This window comes from Cetorhinus maximus, unplaced genomic scaffold, assembly GCF_964194155.1.
Source record: "Cetorhinus maximus unplaced genomic scaffold, sCetMax3.hap1.1 HAP1_SCAFFOLD_140, whole genome shotgun sequence".
NCBI lineage: Eukaryota > Metazoa > Chordata > Chondrichthyes > Lamniformes > Cetorhinidae > Cetorhinus > Cetorhinus maximus.
In genome coordinates, this window is record NW_027596136.1 from 470,507 (window position 1) to 491,655 (window position 21,149).

Sequence of the window (21,149 nt, forward strand, 5' to 3'; positions counted from 1 at the left end):
CATAGCATACAGGCCAAGTGCTGGAAAATGGGATTAGAGTAGATAGGGGCTTGATGACTGGTGCGGACACAATGGGCCGAAGGGCCTCTTTCCGTGCTGTAAAACTCTATAGCTCTATGACTCCACGACCATTACATGTCCTGTAGCAGAATCTCAGAGTGAGAGTAGTGTTAATCGATGGAGAGTTCAATGTTTTGGAATAGGATCCTTCAGGGACTAGTTAGAGACAGGGCAATTGAGACCCTCATTCCTTCAGTTGTGGGTCAGGTGGGAACCTGGTCACAGGAACTAAAGGCTTTTGTTATGATCCAGTGTACAAAGTCTGCTAAAATTAACACCAATTTCCTCCTGCATTATATAACAACGTCAGCTGGTAGTGACTGCTTTTTCCTCAGTTAACGTTTTGGATTGAACACACAGACTAATGGTGCCAGTCAGGTGACACCATTCAGAGACCATCCCTAATCCTTATTGTGGGATATGATGTACTCGGGAGTCATGTGACTCAGGAATCAATGCCAAGGGCCATACTGTTAAAGGTCCACGTGACATCATCAGAGCATAAAAAAGGAGAGAGAGAAAACAAAGGAACAGTAACAATTGAAACATAAAACCCGTCAAGGATCTGGGCCCACAAAAGAAGTAGCCTGCGCTCTTAAACCTATCAGAGAGAGGATGGATTGGTGGAAATTCATAACCCTAAACAAACAAGACATTGTACCTTGTACACAGATTGCTGTTTACCTTGGTAACACTCTCTCTGTCTTTTGTCACTGAACCAGAAGATTGTCGGTTTGAGTCCCACACCAGAGACTGAAGCTCATGATCCATTCTGACACTCCCGAGGAAGTGCTGCACTGTCGGAGGGTCAGTACTGAGGGAGTGCCGCACTGTCGGAGGGTCAGTACTGAGGGAGTGCTGCACTGTCAGAGGGTCAGTACTGAGGGAGTGCCGCACTGTCGGAGGGTCAGTACTGAGGGAGTGCCGCACTGTCGGAGGGTCAGTACTGAGGGAGTACCGCACTGTCGGAGGGTCAGTACTGAGGGAGTGCCGCACTGTCGGAGGGTCAGTACTGAGGGAGTGCCGCACTGTCGGAGGGTCAGTACTGAGGGCGTGCCGCACTGTCGGAGGGTCAGTCCTGAGGGCACGCCGCACTGTCGGAGGGTCAGTAATGAGGGATTGCCGCACTGTCGGAGGGTCAGCACTGTCAGAGGGTCAGTGCTGAGGGAGCGCCGCACTGTCGGAGGGTCAGTACTGAGGGAATGCCGCATTGTCAGCGGGTCAGTACGGAGGGAGCGCCGCACTGTCGGAGGGTCAGGATTGAGGGAGTGCCGCACTGTCGGAGGGTCAGTACTGAGGGAGCACCGCACTGTCGGAGGGTCAGTGCTGAGAGAACGCCGCACTGTCGGAGGGTCAGTGCTGAGGGAGTGCTGCACTGTCAGAGGTGCCGTCTTTCAGGATGAGACATTAAACCGAGGCCCCATCTGCCCTTTCGGGTGGGGGTAAAAGATCCCATGGCCACTATTGGAAGAAGAGCAGGGGGGAGTTCTCCCCAGTGTCCTGGGGCCAATATTTATTCCTCAACCAACATCACTAAAAATAGGTGATCTGGGTCATTATCACATTGCTGTTTGTGGGATCTTGCTGTGCAGAATTTGATTTCCTACAACTGACTACACTTCAGTAAAGTCCTTCCTTGGCTTCAAGTGCTTTGGGATGTCCCGAGTTTGTGATAGGAGTTAGTGTAGTTGGCTGATTATAATTACAGAATCTTGAATGAGCTGAGGGATTCTTCCACCAGCCAACAGTCCCACTAGGGCAGATTTAACATCTCAAAAGCGAACAGAAGCTCAGTCTCTCTAATACTGACAGGTTAAACAGTTCTTGGCCCATCTCCTGTTACAGATCTCACTCAGCACTGCTGAGGCAAAACTCTATTTATTCAGCCTTCTGGACTGAATATTGAGTTCAACAACTTTAGATCATGAACTCTCTCCTCCATCCCCACCCCCTTTCCGATCCCCCTTTTTTCCAATAATTTATATAGATTTTCCTTTTCCCACCTATTTCCATTATTTTAAATGTACTTCCATCCATTGTTTCATTTCTACCTTTTAGCCAATTTTGATCCCTTCCTCCCACCCACCCCCACTAGGGCTATCTGTACCTTGCTCGTCCTGCTTTCTACCCTGAGTTAGCACATTCCTTAGATAATATCACCACCTTCAACACCTCTTTGTTCTTTTGTCTATGACATCTTTTGGCAATCTCCACCTATTACTGGCCCTTTATCCAGTTCTACCTGTCCCACCCCCCTTTAAACCATCTTATATTTCACCTCTTTTCGATTTTTCCTTAGTTCTATTGAAGGGTCATACGGACTCGAAACGTTAACAGTGTTCCTCTCCGCAGATGCTGCCAGACCTGCTGAGTTTTTCCAGGTATTTTTATTTTTGTTTCGGATTTCCAGCATCCGCAGTTTTTTGCTTTTATCTATTTATTCTCATGTTTATTGTTGAGAAACAAGATACAGCACTGACACCTTCAGGTGGTGAAGATACTGCAGACATCAGGTTTCAGATAAAAACGTGCGAGTTAATTTTAGATGTTTGTTCCTCTAAATTAGAAAAACTTGCCATTTCTATAACACTGGTCACAAACCCAGGACATGTCAAAGTACTTCACAGCCAAAGAAGCAACTTATTTAAGTGTACCCACTGTTGCAATATAGGAAAGTAGCAGGCATTTTGCAAACAGCAAAATCCCACAAACAGCAATGTGATTATGACCCAGAACATTTTTTTTTAGTGATGTTGGTTGAGGGATAAAAATCGCCCCCAGGACATCGGGAAAACTCCCCCCTGCTCTTCTTCAAACCAGTATAACTGAGCGGTCAGATTATCTGGTTATTTATTCCAGTGCTGTTTGTGGGATCTTGCTGTGCACAAATTGGCTGCTACGCTTCCTACATTACAGCAGTGACTACACTTCAATAAAAGTACTTCATTTGCTGTGAAGCATTTTGGGATATGTTAAGGTGGCATAATGCCTGATATTCCCTTATTTTGTTATTCACTCTTAGGATATAAGTATTGCTGGCAAAGCTGCCATTTATTCTTCATCTTTAATTGTTAATTTGTTTTCATAACTGGATTACTTTCTTGGCCACTGGAGAGGACATAAAGATTCAACCACATTGGTGTGGGACTGGAGTTACTTTTTTTATTTGTTCACAGGGTGTGGGTGTTGCTGGCTGGGCCCAGCATTTATTGCCCATCCCTAGTTGCCCCTTGAGAAGGTGGTGGTGAGCTGCCTTCTTGAACCGCTGCAGTCCATGTGGTGTAGGTACATCCACAGTGCTGTTAGGGAGGGAGTTCCAGGATTTGGACCCAGCGACAGTGAAGGAACGGCCGATATATTTCCAAGTCAGGATGGTGAGTGACTGGGAGGGGAACTTCCAGGTGGTGGTGTTCCCATCTATCTGCTGCTCTTGTCCTTCTAGATGGTAGTGGTCGTGAGTTTGGAAGGTGCTGTCTAAGGAGCCTTGGTGAATTCCTGCAGTGCATCTTGTAGATGGTACACACACTGCTGCTACTGTGCGTTGGTGGTGGAGGGAGTGAATGTTTGTGGATGGGGTGCCAATCACTGGGGCTGCTTTGTCCTGGACGGTGTCGAGCCTCTTGAGTGTTGTTGGAGCTGCACTCATCCAGGTTGGCTCAGGACGGCAGCTTTCTTTCCTTCAACAGTGAACCAGTGGAGTTTTTGTGGACAAGGTGACAGATTGTTCCTGGTGCTGACTAATAAGTCTCCAATTTATTGATTTCCGTTTCACACCACTCCTCATCTCCATTTTAAATGGAAGACCCCCTTATTTTGAAACTGTGTCCCCTAGTTCTAGATTCCCCCACCAGGGGAACAATTTTCTCAGCATCTAACCTGTCGAGCCCCCTCAGAATTTTATGTTTCAATAAGATCACCTCTCAATCTTTCAAATTCCAGTGAGCTTAGGCCCAACCTGCTCAACCTTTCCTCATAAGGCTGCTAGCCCAGCCCTATCACCACAATATAGGTCCAGTATCCTTTATCCGTAAATCCAAAAACTAAACACATCCAAAAACTGCTCTTTTTTGAACCTCATCAATCTTTAGCTTGGGAAGTCTGTGACCTGAGCTGACCAGACCTGACCCTTGGAATGGGAAGTCTAGTTGTTTGTCTGCACTGTTTACCTTGCAAACTCTCTCCTACAAGCAGAGCTTATTACAGATACCCTGTATTTATTATCTAGCCATCTTACTTTTCTAGCCATTTTCTTTACTTTAGACTATAGCTAGCCTAGGCTTCGATCATTGTAATGTAAGTAGGCCTAGGTCTATATGCAGTATCCAAAAACCGAAATTATCTGAAACGCAATTGGCCCTGAGGGTTTCAGATAAAGGATACTTGACCCATGACTACCGTAGCTGGCTGAACAAAGTACCTTCACACAAGTAAGCTGGGACAAAGATAGAGGCCAGTGGATTATTACTGTACATATTACAAGACGACACCAGGGGTATTAAAGAATGATAAGCACTGATAAAGCTCACAGGTGACATTGAGATGCTAGTTGCTGATTTGGACAATTGTCTCTTTGTTTTTATTGGAAGGACACTGGTTCTAAATCACGGCTTTACCGCCTGTATTTAGGTTAAACCTTTCTCTCTCACTTTCCCCTCAGCTCTCTGCAGCCAACAGTACAGGACCGCGATGGAAGAGCAGGTTAGGGCTGTCGCACTCGAGCCTGTCTGATTTGATTGTGTTGCAAACCTCTCTTCCCCACTACCCCCTCCCCTCTCTGTACAGTGAGAGAGAGGCCACAGATTGGCACAGAGATGGTCCTGTTCAAAGTGAAATTCACCTTCCAAAAGCGTATGCAGTTGGCACAATCCCTAGGGATGCTGTGCTGGTTCTCGGTTTTTACTGGGGTCCTAACTTTCGCATTGGGAATTTATCTCAAATGCGAACTCAAGAGACGGAGCGAGGTGATGGACAACACTGACATCCACCTTGTTCCCAACACCCTAATCTTTGTGGGGCTCCTCTCCATGCTCATCAATTTCAGTGGGGTCAAAATGTGCAATGACTCACTGGATCTGGCCAAGTTCCCCCGATGGAAGGGTTACGTGGAACCCTTCCTGATCTTCTCCTTCCTCTTCACCTTTCTCATGCTGTTTGCTTCACTCTTGAGCTACTTCATGAGAGGAAATCTGGACGCTTCACTGAAGATTGGCCTGAAAAATGGAATCCGTTTCTACAAGGACACAGACACCCCAGGCAGATGCTACCAGAAGAGGACAATAGACCACATCCAGATGGAGTTCCAGTGCTGTGGGAACAACAACTACAGGGACTGGTTTCAGGTGCAGTGGATCAGTAATCGATTCCTAGACTTCAACAACAAGGAAGTGAGGGAGTAAGTTCTGACAAAAGGTCATTGACCTGAAACATTAACTCTGTTTCTCTCTCCACAGATGCTGCCAGACCTGCTGAGTACTTCCAGCATTTGCCGTTTTTATTTCAATCATTTTTTTTGGCTTGACTCCTTGTTGTGTCAATATTTTCTTTTTATCCCTTCCCCAATCCAATCTTTGCATCTATTCCTTTGAGTATAGGAGATTAAGGGGTGATCTAACTGAGGTGATTGAAGGATTAAGTAGATTAGACAGAGAAAAATTAGTCCAGAACAAGGGGACAGAACCTTAAAATTTGAGCCATGTCGTGCAGGGGTGATGTCAGGAAGCACCTCGTCACACAAAGAGGAGTGGAAATCTGGAACTCTCTTCCCCCCCAAAAAGCTGTCAAATGGCCTCCCCCTGTCCCTATGCTCAATGTGAATTGAATTCACGGAATTGGAAGGTAGGGAAGTTATGTCAAACCTGTATTGAATCTTCATCAGCCCACACTTTGAGTGCTCTGTGTAGTTCTAATTGTCATATTATAAAAAGGATATAGAGGCACTGGAAAGGTGCAGAGAGGTTTACAAGGATCATTCCAGAAATGTATGGGTATACATATCAGGAGAGGATCGACAGGCTGAGGGGTGACCTAACAGAGGTCTTTAAAATTCTGAAAGGTTTTGATAGAGCGGATACAGAGAGAATGTTTCCCCTTGTCGGGGAGACCAGAACTGGGGGCCATTGATATAAGATAGTCACCAAGAAATCCAATCAGGAATTCAGGAGAAACTTCTTTATCCAGAGAGTAGGGAGAATGTGGAACTCGCTCCCACAGGGAGTGGTTGAAGTGAATAGTATAGATACAGTTAAGAGGAAACTAGACAAGCATATGAGGACAAAGGGAATAGAGGGTTATGATGCTAGATTTAGATGAGAAAAGATGAGAGGAGGCTCAAGTGGAGCATAAACACTGGCATGGACTGGTTGAGCAGAATAGCCTGTTTAGGAACATAGGAACAGGACAGGAGAAGACCATTCAGCCTATTGAGCCCGCTCTGCCATTCAATATGATCATGGCTGATCAAACACTTCAATGCCTTTTACCCACACTATCCCCATAACCCTTTACTTTATTCTTAATCAGAGATCTATCAATCTCTACCTTAAACATACTCAATGACTGAGTGTCCACGGCCCTCTGGGGTAGAGAATTCCAAAGATTCACAACCCTCTGTGCCATTTATCCTCTGTTAGCCTATGTAATGCTTGTTCTTGCCTCCATGCGATCTGACTTTTTTTGATGTGGTTCCAGTCATATTAAGAGCAATGTGGATGGCAGGTACCTGATTGATGGTGTCCCCTTCAGTTGCTGCAACCCTAACTCCCCTCGGCCCTGCATCCAGCGTCAAATCACCAACAACTCTGCTCACTTCAACTACGAGTACCAGACGGAGGAGCTGAACATATGGCTGACAGGATGTCGAGAGTCTCTGCTCAGCTACTATACCGGGATGATGGCGACCATTGGAACAAGCGTGCTGCTCTGCTATGTCATGCAGGTGAGGACTGCCCTCCGCTGTTTACCCAGCCCGTGTCCTCTCACATTTCCCTTTGAGCTTTGCTTGATTCTGGGGTCAGGAGAAGGCTGGGGATGTGGGAACTATGCCTGGAAGGCTTGCTCTCTCTCTTTCTGGGAGACTTGCCTCTCCTCCTCAGAGTAAGTTGGGGAAATGGGTGGGGGTTGAGCATGCTTGTCTCCTCTATGGCTCAGCCTGTTGCCACCTACCCACTAGCTAAATGAAGAATTGTTGGGATGGATTCTATCTGTTGGAAGTGCTTTCATCAGTGAGATATGTCAGACAAATCTCCTCATTTCATTGCTCGATCAAAATCTTATATCAAATCAACAGTTAGATTTCTTCTTCCATTCATTCCCAGGACACGGCTATCACTGGCAGAGGAAATAGTTTCTCTCTATCAACCCTGTTGAATCCTTTAATCATCTTAAACCCCTTGATTAGATCACCCATTAATCTTCTATACTCGAGCGCATACAAGCCTAGTCTGTGCAACCTGTTCTTGTAAGTTAACCCTTTCAGCCCCAGTATCATTCTTTGAACCTGTGCTGCACCTGCCTTCCAAGGCCAATGCCCTCTTCCTGAGGTGCGGTGTCCAGAACTGAACACAGTTACTCCAGATACACCACCACCTCCAAACCACACGACCATCCTGACTTGGAACTATATCCAGAACAAAATCCTGGAACTCCCTCTCTAACAGCACTGTGGGTGTACCTACACCACATGGACTGCAGCGGCTCAAGGAGGTGGCTCACCCCCACCTTCTCAAGGGGCAATAAAAGTTCTGGAATAGCCAGTGACACCCTCATCCCATGAAAGAATAGAAACCAGATGGGTCCAACCAGAACTCCGTACAACTGAAGTATAACTCCCTCCCATTTGTATTTCAACCCTTTTGAGATAATGGTCAACATCCCATTAGGTCTTTTGATTACTTTTTGTAACTGTCCACTCACTTTTAGAGAATTGTGTAAAACCCTGTACTTCTCACAGCTCCTACTCTCTCATTTTTAATAAAATATTCCAATTTGTTTTTTTCAAATGCAGCTTAACCTCACTGCCCATGTTGAAATAGTTTTCCACACTCACTGAATCCGTCTATATCCTATTACAACTTTCTGTTCCCATTCACACAACTCATTCTGCCTCTTAACTTAGTGTCATCTAAAAACCTGGATGTACAACTGTCTCTTCAAATAGTTGTTTGTTACCACGGAGCTTGAGTATTGCTATAAAGAGAGACATGCTGTTGGAAGCTTTTCATCTTGCACTCATCAGGGCAAATGCAAGAGTGGCAAATTTCCAAGGGAGCAACAATTTATACTGCTTGAGGAAAGGGTGCTCCCTTTGAAATTTGTCTTGACGAGTGCAAGATGAAAAGCTTCGACAACATGTCTCCCTTTTCAGCAATGATTCTCTATCCCTGATCCAGGTCATTGATAAATATGGTGAGAAGGTGAAGCCCGAGTAGAGATCCCATCCTCCCAATCAGAAAACAAACTCTGCCCTAACCCCCAGCCAATTACTTTCTCACACCACGAGGTTACCTCTAAGTGTAACCCACTACATCCCCGCCTTTCACCTGATGATGAGGTAGATGATTTTCCTGCTGTGTCATGTGTGTCTGATGCATCAGGTCTTGTTTATTTTATGTGTGTCTGTAGCTTGGTGTGTTGACGGGACTGCGCTACCTCAGCATAGCGACAGAAGCTGTCGTGGGGCAGGAGAATCCCGAGTGTGACTCTGAAGGCTACCTGCTGGAGAAGGGGCCGATGGAGACAGTGTGTGCCACTGTCGAGGCAGTGAAGGCCAAGTTCAGCTTTAACCAGGTGCAGACAGAACCAGCAGCAACCGAGGCGACAACAACAGAGGGGGACAAAACAGATAAATAGACATTTTCCAACTAGGAGAAGCGCCAGCCTGGGTAACAGGAGTCACCCCAGAGGTGACTATTGGACGTAGCTAACGTTTAATGTTGAATCTCCTTTATTTGATTTCGTGCAATGAAATATTGCAATCTTCTGCCAGATTGCCCTGCTTACTGCTCGGGGGTGCTGAGTGACCCTTAACCTAGCGGCTGTCTACCCAGCCTCAGTTCCTCTGCCTCATGCCAATGCATAGGGGCCCTCACTTCACAAACACACAATCCTCCCTCAAGTCAGCTTTTATCAACATTAAACTCAACCTGTGCCCTGAGTGTTAGCACCTGACCTTTCACCCCCAGAACCCAGATTCACATTGACACTTGACAAGTAACACCTAGGGTTCCCAACTCTAGTTCGATGCATTTCTTGAGGCTTTCATTATAAGACCTCCTACCTCAGCCACTAAAACACCCTCCATCCCCAACTCCAATATCTGTATAAATAATAAACAGAATTGTTCAAAGAAATTGAAGAAAACTTGTAATTTTTTTTTAATGGCCCTGTGATTTTTCTCCTTGGCTTAACCATAGCAGTGTCCTGGAGACCAATCTTCAATTCCTGGAGAGTCCAGGGCAATGCTGCAGAAGTTGGCAAACCCTAGATGCACTCTCAGCAAGGGGCTGAGGCCTTTCTCAATATTCAAAATGGTTGCCTGAGCAATGGTAATGAAAATGGCTTCCCTCAGCCTGTGAAAGGATAAAGAGGAAATGTTTCCAAGGATGGGACTCTGTGCAGCGTTAATTCTGTAGTAAGTTCTCTGTTGGTCTGCTGCCAAACTATAAACTGTAGCCATAACTTAATAAACCAAAGCAAGCAAGACAATTCTGAAATATAGGTCTGATAACAGAACCTATGAATTTAAGAACATTATTTATCAAAACATTTTATGATAAAACAAGGGTCTCTCAACAACAACTAAGTATTGAGGAAGTGCTGCACTGTCAGAGGGTCAGTACTGAGGCAGTGCCGTGCTGTCGGAGGGTCAGTGCTGAGGGAGCGCCACACTGTCGGAGGGTCAGTACTGAGGGAGCGCCGCACTGTTGGAGGGTCAGTACTGAGGGAGCGCCACACTGTCGGAGGGTCAGTACTGAGGGAGCGCCGCACTGTCGGAAGGTCAGTACTGACAGAGGGAGCGCCACACTGTCGGAGGGTCAGTACTGAGGGAGCGCCGCACTGTTGGAGGGTCAGTACTGAGGGAGTGCTGCACTGTCGGAGGGTCAGTGCTGAAGGAGTGCCGCACTGTTGGAGGTGCCGTCTTTCAGGATGAGACATTAAACCGAGGCCCCGTCTGCCTTCTCGGGTGGGTGTAAAAGATCCCACGGCCACTATTGGAAGAAGAGCAGGGGGGAGTTCTCCCCGGTGTCCTGGGGCCAATATTTATCCCTCAACCAGCATCACTAAAAATAAATGACCTGGATCATTAACACATTGCTGTTTGTGGGATCTTGCTGTGTGTATATCGGCTGCTGTGTTTCCTACATTACAACAGTGACCACACCCAAATATATGGAAATGTGCATTCTGATATTTTCCCTCTGTTCCCAATTCTGTCTTTTGTTTGAAGAGGGGAGAAAACATTTGCACTCCCCCATTCCCCACCCTACGTGGTACTAAGTCACACAGCTTTAAAATACCTAGAGTCAATTCCTGGTCTTTGCCAAGTATTCCAGACTGCAGCTGAGGATGTGACAGACATACTGTAATTTGCCTTGGTGTCCCTGCATGAGGAAGATAGAATGATTCGGTTTGCTGTTATTATCTCCAGCATTGGTCAGCACCTTTGTGTGTAGAGGGGCAGAGAGGGCCTTGAAACAAGAATTTTTTTTCTCTGAGGCAGGAGGCCTTATTAAACAAATAAATGATTTTGTTTCTACGTTACTGTCTGTGGCACTACATTCAACATTGTGGCAGGGGGGTGCGAGGTGGCGGTGGGGGAAAGGGGCTTTGGTGGGGAGAAGTTATTGTTTCCCTGGTTTCTAATTGGGCCAATGTGCTAAAGCCTTATTCAGCAAGATCAGGATTGTGTCAGGTCAGTGAGAGAGCTCTGTGCCAATCTGAGCCCAGGCAAAGAAGACCCTGTCCAGTCAGGGTTTAATCCGAACTCCAGAGCCTTGAATATGCACTAACTGTCGCCATGTAAGGATTGTCCTTCAGAGGAACAGGTGGCCATTCAGCCCCTCAAAGCTGCCCTGCCATATAATTAGATCATGGCTGATCTGTTAACTCCATCTACCCACCTTTGCTCCATGAGCCTTAATCCCCTTAGCCGGGAAAAATCTTTCATCTTGGTCTTGAAACTTCCAATTGACCCCAAGACTCGACAGTATTTTTGGGGGGCGGGGGGGAGAGTTCCAGATTTCCACCCCACTTTGTGTGGTGAAGTGCTTCTTGACACCACCCCTGAACGGCCTGGCTCCCATTTTAAGGTTCTGCCTCCTTGTTCTGGACTCCCCCTCCACCATTACTAGTTTCTCTCTATCAACCCTATCAAATCCTTTAATCATCTTAAACTCCTTGATTAGATCACCCCTTAACCCTCTACACTCGCGATAATACAAACCCAGTCTGTGTGACCTGTCATAATTTAACCCTTTCAGCCCCCGGTTCTGGTGAATCTGCGCTGAACCCCGTCCAAGGACAATATCTCCGCTTGAGGTGCAGGGTCCAGCACTGAACACAGTTACTCCAGATGGGGGATTTGGACTAGAACTTTCTATAACTCATTGTCATGGAGACGACGCCTTTCTTTGCCATTTCATAAACAACACAGAAAGAAGCCATTCAGCCATTGTGTCTATGCCGAGTCTTTGAAAACCTGCAGTTCTGACATACGGAGGCAAAATACAAGAACAATGGAAAATTGTCTAGATAATATTCACTGACATAATCTGCTTATATCATTTTTATTCCAAATATCACCCTATTTAAAAAAAAATGTTCACCTCTGGGTCTTTTACCGATTCTCTTCAATCTATGCCCCTCTGGTTACTGACCCTCCTGTCACTGGAAACAGTTTCTCCCTAACTACTCTGTCAAAACCCTTTTCAACTCCACAATTAAATCTCCCGTTAACCTTCTCTGCTCTAAGGAGAACAATCCCAGCTTCTCCAGTCTCTCCACATAATGGATATCCCACTAACTAAACCAGCTCTGTGACACTGGAAAGTTATATTATAGTATATATTGCAGAGTAAAGGAAATTGTATATGTTACAGAGTAGAGGAGATTGTATATATTACAGAGTATGGGAGACTATATATTACAGAGCATAGGAAAGTATATATTATAGAGTATGGGAGATTGTATATATTACAGGTATGGGAGATTGTATACATTACAGAGTATGGGAGACTATATATTACAGAGTATAGGAAAGTATATATTACAGAGTATGGGAGATTGTATATATTACAGGTATGGGAGACTGTACATATTACAGAGTATGGGAGACTATATATTACAGAGTATAGGAAAGTATATATTACAGAGTATGGGAGATTGTATATATTACAGAGTATGGAGACTGTATATATTGTAGAGTATAGGAGACTGTATATATTGCAGAGTATAGGAGACTATATATTGCAGACTTTGGTGGTGGGGTGTTACAGTTCACTCAGGGAGTCCGATTTACTGTGGTAATGTATACTTTTCCATGCATGTTGTAGTCTGGATCTATGGATAGTGATGGTAGAGGCTCCAATTTCGTTCCATCACAAGGAATCTCTGCCACTCCTAACACCTGCCATAGACATGTATTTGAAGGACTTACAATTGATTCTCACCCTGTTTGGCAGCATTATGAACACACCTTCTTTGGCCATCGAGTACTGGAGCGGGACTCGAACCCGGAGCTTCAGACTTAGAACAGGGACACTACCCACTGCACCACAAGACCTCCCCTATTATAGAGTATAGGAGATTGTATATATTACAGAATATAGGAGAGTGTATATATTACAGGGTATAGGAGATTGTATATATTAGAGTATAGTAGATTGTATATATTGCAGGGTATAGGAGATAGTATATATTAAAGTATAGGAGACTGTATATATTGCAGTGTATAGGAGATTGTATATATTACAGAGCATAGGAGAATGTATACATTGCAGATTATAGGAGACTGTATATATTATAGAATGTAGGAGATTATATGTTACAGAGTATAGGAGACTGTATATATTGCAGAGTATGGGATCTTGTATATATTACAGAGTATAGGAGATTGTATAATTACAGAGTAGAGGAGACAGTATATTGCAGGGTATAGGAAATTGTATATGTTACAGAGTATAGGAGATTGTATATATTGGAATATAGGAGATTGTATATACTGCAGAGTGTAGCAGACTGTATATATTAGAGTATAGGAGATTGTCTATATTACAGAGTATGGGAGAGTGTATAGATTGCAGATTATGGGAGACCATATATATTCAGACTATAGGGGATGGTATACATTACAGAGTATGGGAGACTGTATATATTACGGAGTACAGGAGATTGTATACATTATGGAGTACAGGAGATTGTATATATCACAGAGTATAGGAGACTGTATAAATTACAAAGTATAGGAGACTGTATATATTAAAGAATATAGGAGACTGTATATATTGGAGGGTTTAGGAGATTGTACATGTTACAGAGTAAAGGAGATTGTATACACTATAGAGTATAGGAGACTATATATTATAGCATATAGGAGGTTTTATATATTAGGGAGTATAGGAGATAGTATATATTACAGAGTAAAGGAGACTGTATATATTAGAGTACATTGGAGTTTATATATATTACAGAGTATAGGAAAGTGTATATATTGCAGAATATAGGAGATTGTATATATTACAGAATTTAGGAGATTGTATATATTACAGAATATTGGAGACTGCATACATTACAGAGTATAGGAGATTGTATATATTACATAGTTTAGGATATTGTATATGTTACAAAGTATAGGAGACTGTATAGATTACAGCATTTACGAAAACGTATATACTATAGGGTATAGGAGGCTATGTCTTACAAAGTATAGGAGATTGTATATATTGCAGAGTATAGGAGATTGTATATATTACAGATAATGGGAGATAGTATATATTGCAGAGTATAGGAGACGGTATATATTACAGAGTTTAGGAGACTATACATTACAGAGTATAGGAGACTGTATACATTACAGAGTATAGAAGATTATATGTATTACAAAGGATAGGAAACTGTATACATTACAGAGTACAGGAGATTCTATATATTACAGAATATAGGAGACTGTGGCCGGGATTTTCAGTGCCAGCTGTTGTCGGGTGTGTTCGGTGGCACGAGTGGACAATATGGCCCGATCGGTTTCACGACAGTGTAAAATTAATTTGCGATCGTCCGCTCTACCCGTCGAAGGCGGGCCAGGTTTCCTGCACCATCGAGCACCTTTTAGACACCGTGGAGGCCGCTGTGATCTCCTGTACCCCAGGAGGGGCAGCAACATGACTACTCAGGCTTGGGTGGGGGTCAGTGCCAATGCTACACAGAAGTGGTTGGCCATCCAATGCAGATAGAGGATGAATCATCTCATCTGTGCAGCCAGGGTAAGGCAACCATCTCATCATCTAAACTCACTCATTCACAAGCCCATCACACATTCACTGGCATCTCACTCACTGCCAGCTCAAGGGACATCACTGCCCATTCTCACACACACACCCTCACATGTCCACGTTTCCTGCCATTGGATGTCGGGAACCTCATTGTAATACATCTGCATATCGTTATTAGGCCAGCCCACCAGACTCGTCCTCCACACTCCGCTGGATCGCCGTCCATGTTGGTGGGAAAACACATGGCGGCTGCACTTCACCCAGGACTTTGAGGTTTGTTTGCTTCGGGCAGCACTCACAGTCATCAGCGCCGGGCTTCACAGACAACATCACATCGCTTTTAGTGGGGGGCTCACGGGCAGGCCTCTACATACCAGATCAGCCACATGTGGGGGGCTTTTCAATGACTGCAGGGCTAGAGCTTGCTTGGCGAAGGGGGAGAACTGGCAGGGGAAGAGGCTACCGGACGAGGGCTATACTGGGGAATGGGGGTATCCCAGGGTATGTGGGGGGAGCACATGTTGATCTGTGCAAATGGCCTCAAGGTGGTGAGGGCTGAGGAGGCAGTCTCCAGAGGAGATGAGACCAGATGGACATGTGAGGGTATGTGTGTGAGAATGGGCGGTGATGTCCCTTGAGTTGGCAGTGAGTGAGATGCCAGTGAATGTGTGATGGGCTTGAGTGTGAGTGAGTTTAGAGTGATGAGATGGTTGCCTTACCCTAGCTGCACAGATGAGATGATTCATCCTCTATCTGCTTTGGATGGCCAACCTCTTCTGTGTGGCATTGGCACTGACCCCCACTGCCACCGCCTCCCAAGCCGGAGTGATAATGTTGCTGCCCCTCCTGTGGCCACCAGGGGTAGAGGGCATCACAGCGGCCTCCACGGTGTCTAAAAGGCACTCGAGGGCTACAGTCTTCTTGCCTTTTGGGGCCATGTTGTTTTTGCTGCAGTCCTGGGCTGGCCAGCACTGAGTGCGGCTGGTGTCTGGTGTGATGATGCGGCGAGGTGATGGTGTGGCAGGCGAATCAGAGCCCGCCCACCATCAAAATGGCGTGTTTCCCGGGAATGCTTCATCAATGCAGCGCGTTTGGGACGATACAGCGTGAGAAGCTGCCTTTGAGGCCAGCGGGTAAAAAGCCGTTTTTCCCACTTACTATCGCACGTAGTGCAAATCTGGGACGATTCCGCCCTGTATATATTACAGAGTATTGGACAGTAGATAGATTGCAGATTGTGGGAGACTGTATATTTGAGAGTGTAGGTGTCCCTGTATATTATAAAGTATAGGACACTATATATTATGGAGCACAGGACACTGTATTAATTTTGGGGTATAGTGTATTAATTTTGGGGTATAGGACACTATATATTTTGGGGTACAGGAGATTGTATATATTATGGGATGTCTGAGCACCTGTAAACACATTATGGGATGTTTCAGCTCCTGTTTATATTATGAGATGTTGTGCTGGGTAAAATGAGCACAGGAGTGAGAGGGTAACACTCTGACAGTTCAGGTTCAGGTGCCTGTGTGTGAGTGAGTGGAGCAGCAGCTAACTGACGGCAGGAGGTGTCAGGCCACCCTCGATACTGCGGTCCTCACCAGCGTGTGGCACTGCTCGTACACGCGCGGGCAGCTGCGTAAGCCTGGGTTTTGAGTTGAGTCACTACAGAGTTTCCAGATGGCTCGGGGCCCAGAGTCAGGACGGCTCGCAATGATCTCGGCCGTGCCAGTGGGTGTGATTTCCTGTGCTGTGGGCAGGCAGCTTCCTGCTTAGCTCGGTGACTTCTCTCTCATTCTGAAACAGGTGAACAGCCGCACATTAACATACCCTGTGTCGCTGGGCGGCTGGTAGAGGAGGAAGTGATTTAAACTGAAAACTGGCTGTTTGGGTGGAATCGGTGCTGATTGCACAGATACACAGGACACTTACAAGTGATACTTCCCACGTCACATTAACCCTAATCTACCCTGATATTTCACAGTAAACTGAAAAGTTCCCATGACATGATCAGTCCTTTCAACTTCCTACTTAAGGTCTACAAAGGTGGAGTTTTCTCTAACCTCCTCTCTAACCTGTATGACCTCCTTCCACCCCTACAATCCTCCCTATCTCTGTAACCTTCTCCAGTCGCTATAACCCTCCCTATGCAGCACAGGTAGGAGTGACCACCGCACAATCGTTGTGCAGATGAAGTCCTGTCTTCACATTGAGGATACCCTCCATCGTGTTGTGTGGCACTACCACCGTGCTAAATGAGATAAGATTTTGAACAGATCGAGCAACTCAAGACTGGACATCCATGAGGCGCTGTGGGCCATCAGCAGCAGCAGAATTGTACTTGAACACAATCTGTAACCTCATGGCCCGGCATTTCCCCCACTCTACCATTACCATCAAGCCAAGGGATCAACCCTGGTTCAATGAAGAGTGCAGGAGGGCATGTCAGGAGCAGTCCCAGGCATACCTAAAAATGAGGTGTCAACCTGGTGAAGCTATAACACAGGACTACTTGCATGTCAAACAGCATAAGCAGCAAGTGATAGACAGGGCTAAGCAATCCCATAACCAATGGATCAGATCTAAGCTCCGCAGTTCTGCCACATCCAGTTGTGAATGGTAGTGGACAATTAAACCTCTCACTAAAGGAGAAGGCTCCACAAATATCCCCATCCTCAATGATGGAGGAGCCCAGCACATCAGTGTAAAAGATAAGGCTGAAGCATTTGCTACAATCTTCAGCCAGAAGTGCCGAGCAGATGATCCATCTCGGCCTCCTTCGGAGGTCCCCAGCATCACAGATGCCAGTCTTCAGCCAATTCAATTCACTCCATGTGATAGCAAGAAATGGCTGAAGGCATTGGATACTGCAAAGGCTATGGGGCCTGACAATATTCTGGCAATAGTATTGAAGACTTGTGCTCCAGAACTTGCTGCGCCCCTAGCCAAGCTGTCCCAGTACAGCTACAACACTGGCATCTACCCGGCTATGTGGAAAATTGCCCAGGTATATCCTGTACACAAAAAGCAGGACAAATCCAACCTGGCCAATTACCCAATCAGTCTACTCTCCATCATCAGTAAAGTAATGGAAGGGGTCATCAACAGTGCTATCAAGCGGCACTTGCTTAGCAATAACCTGCTCACCGATGCCCAGTTTGGGTTCTGCCAGGACCACTCAGCTCCTGACCTCATTACAGCCTTGGTTCAAACATGGACAAAAGAGATGAACTCCTGAGGTGAGGTGAGAGTGACTGGGAATCAGGAGGAAAACTCTCTGCTGGTTGGAGTCATACCTAGCACAGAGGAGATGGTTGTGGTTGTTAGAGGTCAATCATCTCAGCTCCAGGACATCACTGCAGGAGTTCGTCAGGGTAGTGTCCTTGGCCCAACCATCTTCAGCTGCTTCATCAATGACCTTCCTTCCATCATAAGGTCAGAAGTGGGGATGTTCACTGATGATTGCACAATGTTCAGCACGTTTCATAACGCCCCAGATATGAAGCAGCTCATGTCCAAATGCAGCAAGACCTGGACAATATCCAGGCTTGGGCTGACAAATAGCAAGTAACATTCGTGCCACAAAAGTGCCAGGCAATGACCATCTCCAACAAGAGAGAATCTAACCATTGCCCCTTGATGTTCAATGGCATTGCCATCACTGAATAACTGCTATCAACATCCTGGGGGTTACTCTTGACCAGAAACTGAACTGGACCAGCCATATAAATACTGTGGCTACAAAAGCAGGTCAGAGGCTGGGAATCTTGTGACAAGTAACTTTCCAAAAGCCTGTCCACCATCTACGAGGCACAAGCCTGGAGTGTGATGGAATACTCCCCACTTGCCTGGATGTGTGCAGCTCCCACAATACTTGAAGCTTGACACTATCCAGGACAAAGCAGCCCCGCTTGACTGGCACCCCATCCACAAACATTCACTCCCTCCACCACTGACACGTTGTAGCAGCAGCGTGTACCATCTACAAGATGCACTGCATCTTAGATAGCACCTTCCAAACCCACGACTACTACCATCTAGAACGACAAGGGCAGCAGATAGATGTGAACACCACCACCTGGAAGTTCCCCTCCAAGTCACTCACCATCCTGACTTGGAAATATATCACCGTTCCTTCACTGTCGCTGGGTCAAAATCCTGGAACTCCATCCCTAACAGCACTGTGCGTGTACCTACACCACATGGACTGCAGCGATTCAAGAAGGCAGCTCACCACCACCTTCTCAAGGGCAACTAGGTATCGGCAATAAATGCTGGCCCAGCCAGCAAAGCCCACATCCTGTAAATGAATAAATAAATAAAAAATTCTGTAACCTCCTCCAGCCCCTACAACCCTCCCTATCTCTGTAACCTCCTCCAGCCCCTACAACCCTCCCTATCTTTGTAACCTCCTCCAGCCCCTATAACCCTCCCTATCTTTGTAACCTCCTCCAGCCCCTACAACCCTCCCTATCTCCATAACTTCTTGTGGCCTCTAAAGACCTGCCTATCTCTGTAACCTCCTGTAGCCCCTGGAGCCCTCCCTATCTCTGTAACCTCCACCAAGCCCCTACCATAAGATCATAAGACCATAAGACGTAGGAGCAGAAGTAGGCCATTTGGCCCATCGAGCCTGCTCTGCCATTCAATGAGATCATGGCTGATCTGATAATCCTCAGCTCCACTTTCCTGCCTTTCCCCCACAACCCTTGATTCCCTTGCTGATTAAAAATCTGTCTGTCTCAGCCTTGAATATACTTAATGACCCAGCCTCTACATCCCTCTGTGATAAAGAATTCCACAGATTGACTACCCTCTGAGAGAAGAAATTCCTCCTCATCTCTGTCTTAAATGGGCGACCCCTTACTCTGAGATTATGCCCTCTGGTCCTAGACTCTCCCACAAGGGGAAACAACCTCTCAGCATCTACCCTGTCAAGCTCCCTAAGAATCTTATATGTTTCAATAAGGTCGCCTCTCATTCTTCTAAATTCCAATGAGTACAGACCCAACCTCTCCTCATAAGAAAATCCCTCTGTACCCAGGATCAACCTAGTGAACCTTCTCTGGACTGCTTCCAATGCCAGTATATCTTTAGATAAGGGGCCCAAAACTATTCACAGTATTCTAGGTGTGGTCTAACTAGTGCCTTGCATAGTTTTAGCAAGACTTCCCTATTTTTACATTCCATTCCCTTTGAAATAAAGGCCAACATTCCATTTGCCTTACCTATTACCTGCTGAACTTGGATAAAAGCAAAATACTGCGGATGCTGGAAATCTGAAACAAAAATAGAAAATGCTGGAAAAACTCAGCAGGTCTAGCAGCATCTGTGGAGAGAGAAACAGAGTTAACGTTTTGAGTCCGTAAGGCTCTGGAGAAGGGTCATACGGACTCAAAACGTTAACTCTGTTTCTCTCTGCACTGATGCTGCTAGACCTGCTGAACGTGTATGTTAGCCTTTTGGGACTCATACACAAGGACTCCCAAATCCCTCTGTGCTGTAGCTTTCTGCAATCTTTCTTCATTTAAATAATATTCATCTCCTCTATTCTTCCTGCCAAAATGCATAATTTCACATTTTCCCTCATTATATTCCATCTGCCAAGTTTTAGTCCACTCACTTAACCTCTTGTAGACTCTTTGTGAGATCTTCACCACTTGCCTTCCCACCTATTTTTGTGTCATCCGCAAACTTGGCACCATTTCCTTCATCCAAGTCATTAATATATATCGTAAATAATTGTGGCCCCAGCACTGATCCCTGTGGCACTCCACTAGTTACAGGTTGCCATCCTGAAAATGCCCCACTTATCCCAACTCTCTGTCTTCTATTAGTCAGTCAATCCTCTGTCCGTGCAAATATACTACCCCAACACCATGGGCTCTTATTAAGTGGCCTTACGTGTGGTACCTTATTGAACACCTTTTGGAAATCCAAATGTATTACATCTACTGGTTGCCCTTTATCTATCCTGCTTGTTATCTCCTCAAAGAATTCTAATAAATTTATATGATTTCCCCTTCATGAAGCCATGCTGACTCTGCTTGATTAGATTATGTATTTCTAAATGCTCTGCTATAACATCCTTTATAATAGACTCTAATATTTTCCCAGTGACAGATGTTAAGCTAACTGGCCTATAGTTACCTGTTTTTTGTCTCCCTCCCTTTTTGAATAAGGGTGTTACATTGGCAGTTTTCCAATCCTCTGGGACTTTTCCAGAATCTAAGGATTCTTGGAAGATAACAGTGCACCCACTATCTCTGTAGCTACTTCCTTTAATATCCTAGGATGCAACCCATCAGGCCCAGGGGACTTATTGGCCTTTAGCCCCATCAGTTTCTCAAGTGCTTTTTCTCTGGTGATAAGTTATTGTATTTATTTCCTTCCCACCTTTTTGCCCCTTGAATATTTAGTATTTTTGGAATGCTATTAGTATCTTCTACCGTGAAGACTGAAGCAAAGTATTTATTCAACTCCTCTCCCATTTCCTTATTCCCCATTCTTATTTCCCCAACCTCATTCTCTAAGGGGCTTAAGTTCACTTTGGCCTCCTCTTCCTGTTTATATATTTAAAGAAGTTCTTACTGTCCATTT

At 45.4% G+C, this 21,149-nt stretch overlaps 1 protein-coding gene across 1 annotated transcript; it reads left to right on the top strand.

Moving 5' to 3' along the window:
- Positions 1-4,664: 4,664 nt before the first annotated feature.
- On the top strand, positions 4,665-9,813 carry LOC144672911 (RDS/peripherin-like protein xRDS35). The gene is made up of 3 exons (XM_078534914.1): positions 4,665-5,452; positions 6,748-6,994; positions 8,680-9,813. Exons 1-3 carry the CDS (start codon positions 4,872-4,874, stop codon positions 8,905-8,907), a joined length of 1,056 nt encoding a protein of 351 aa, XP_078391040.1. The 5' UTR covers positions 4,665-4,871; the 3' UTR covers positions 8,908-9,813.
- Positions 9,814-21,149: the final 11,336 nt, after the last annotated feature.

Coding starts and splice junctions, on each gene's coding strand:
- LOC144672911 (XM_078534914.1), top strand. CDS start 4,872: ATGGTCCTGTTCAAAGTGAAATTCACCTTCCAAAAGCGTATGCAGTTG. Junction 5,453..6,747: donor AACAACAAGGAAGTGAGGGA/GTAAGTTCTGAC, acceptor ATGTGGTTCCAG/TCATATTAAGAGCAATGTGG. Junction 6,995..8,679: donor TGCTCTGCTATGTCATGCAG/GTGAGGACTGCC, acceptor GTGTGTCTGTAG/CTTGGTGTGTTGACGGGACT.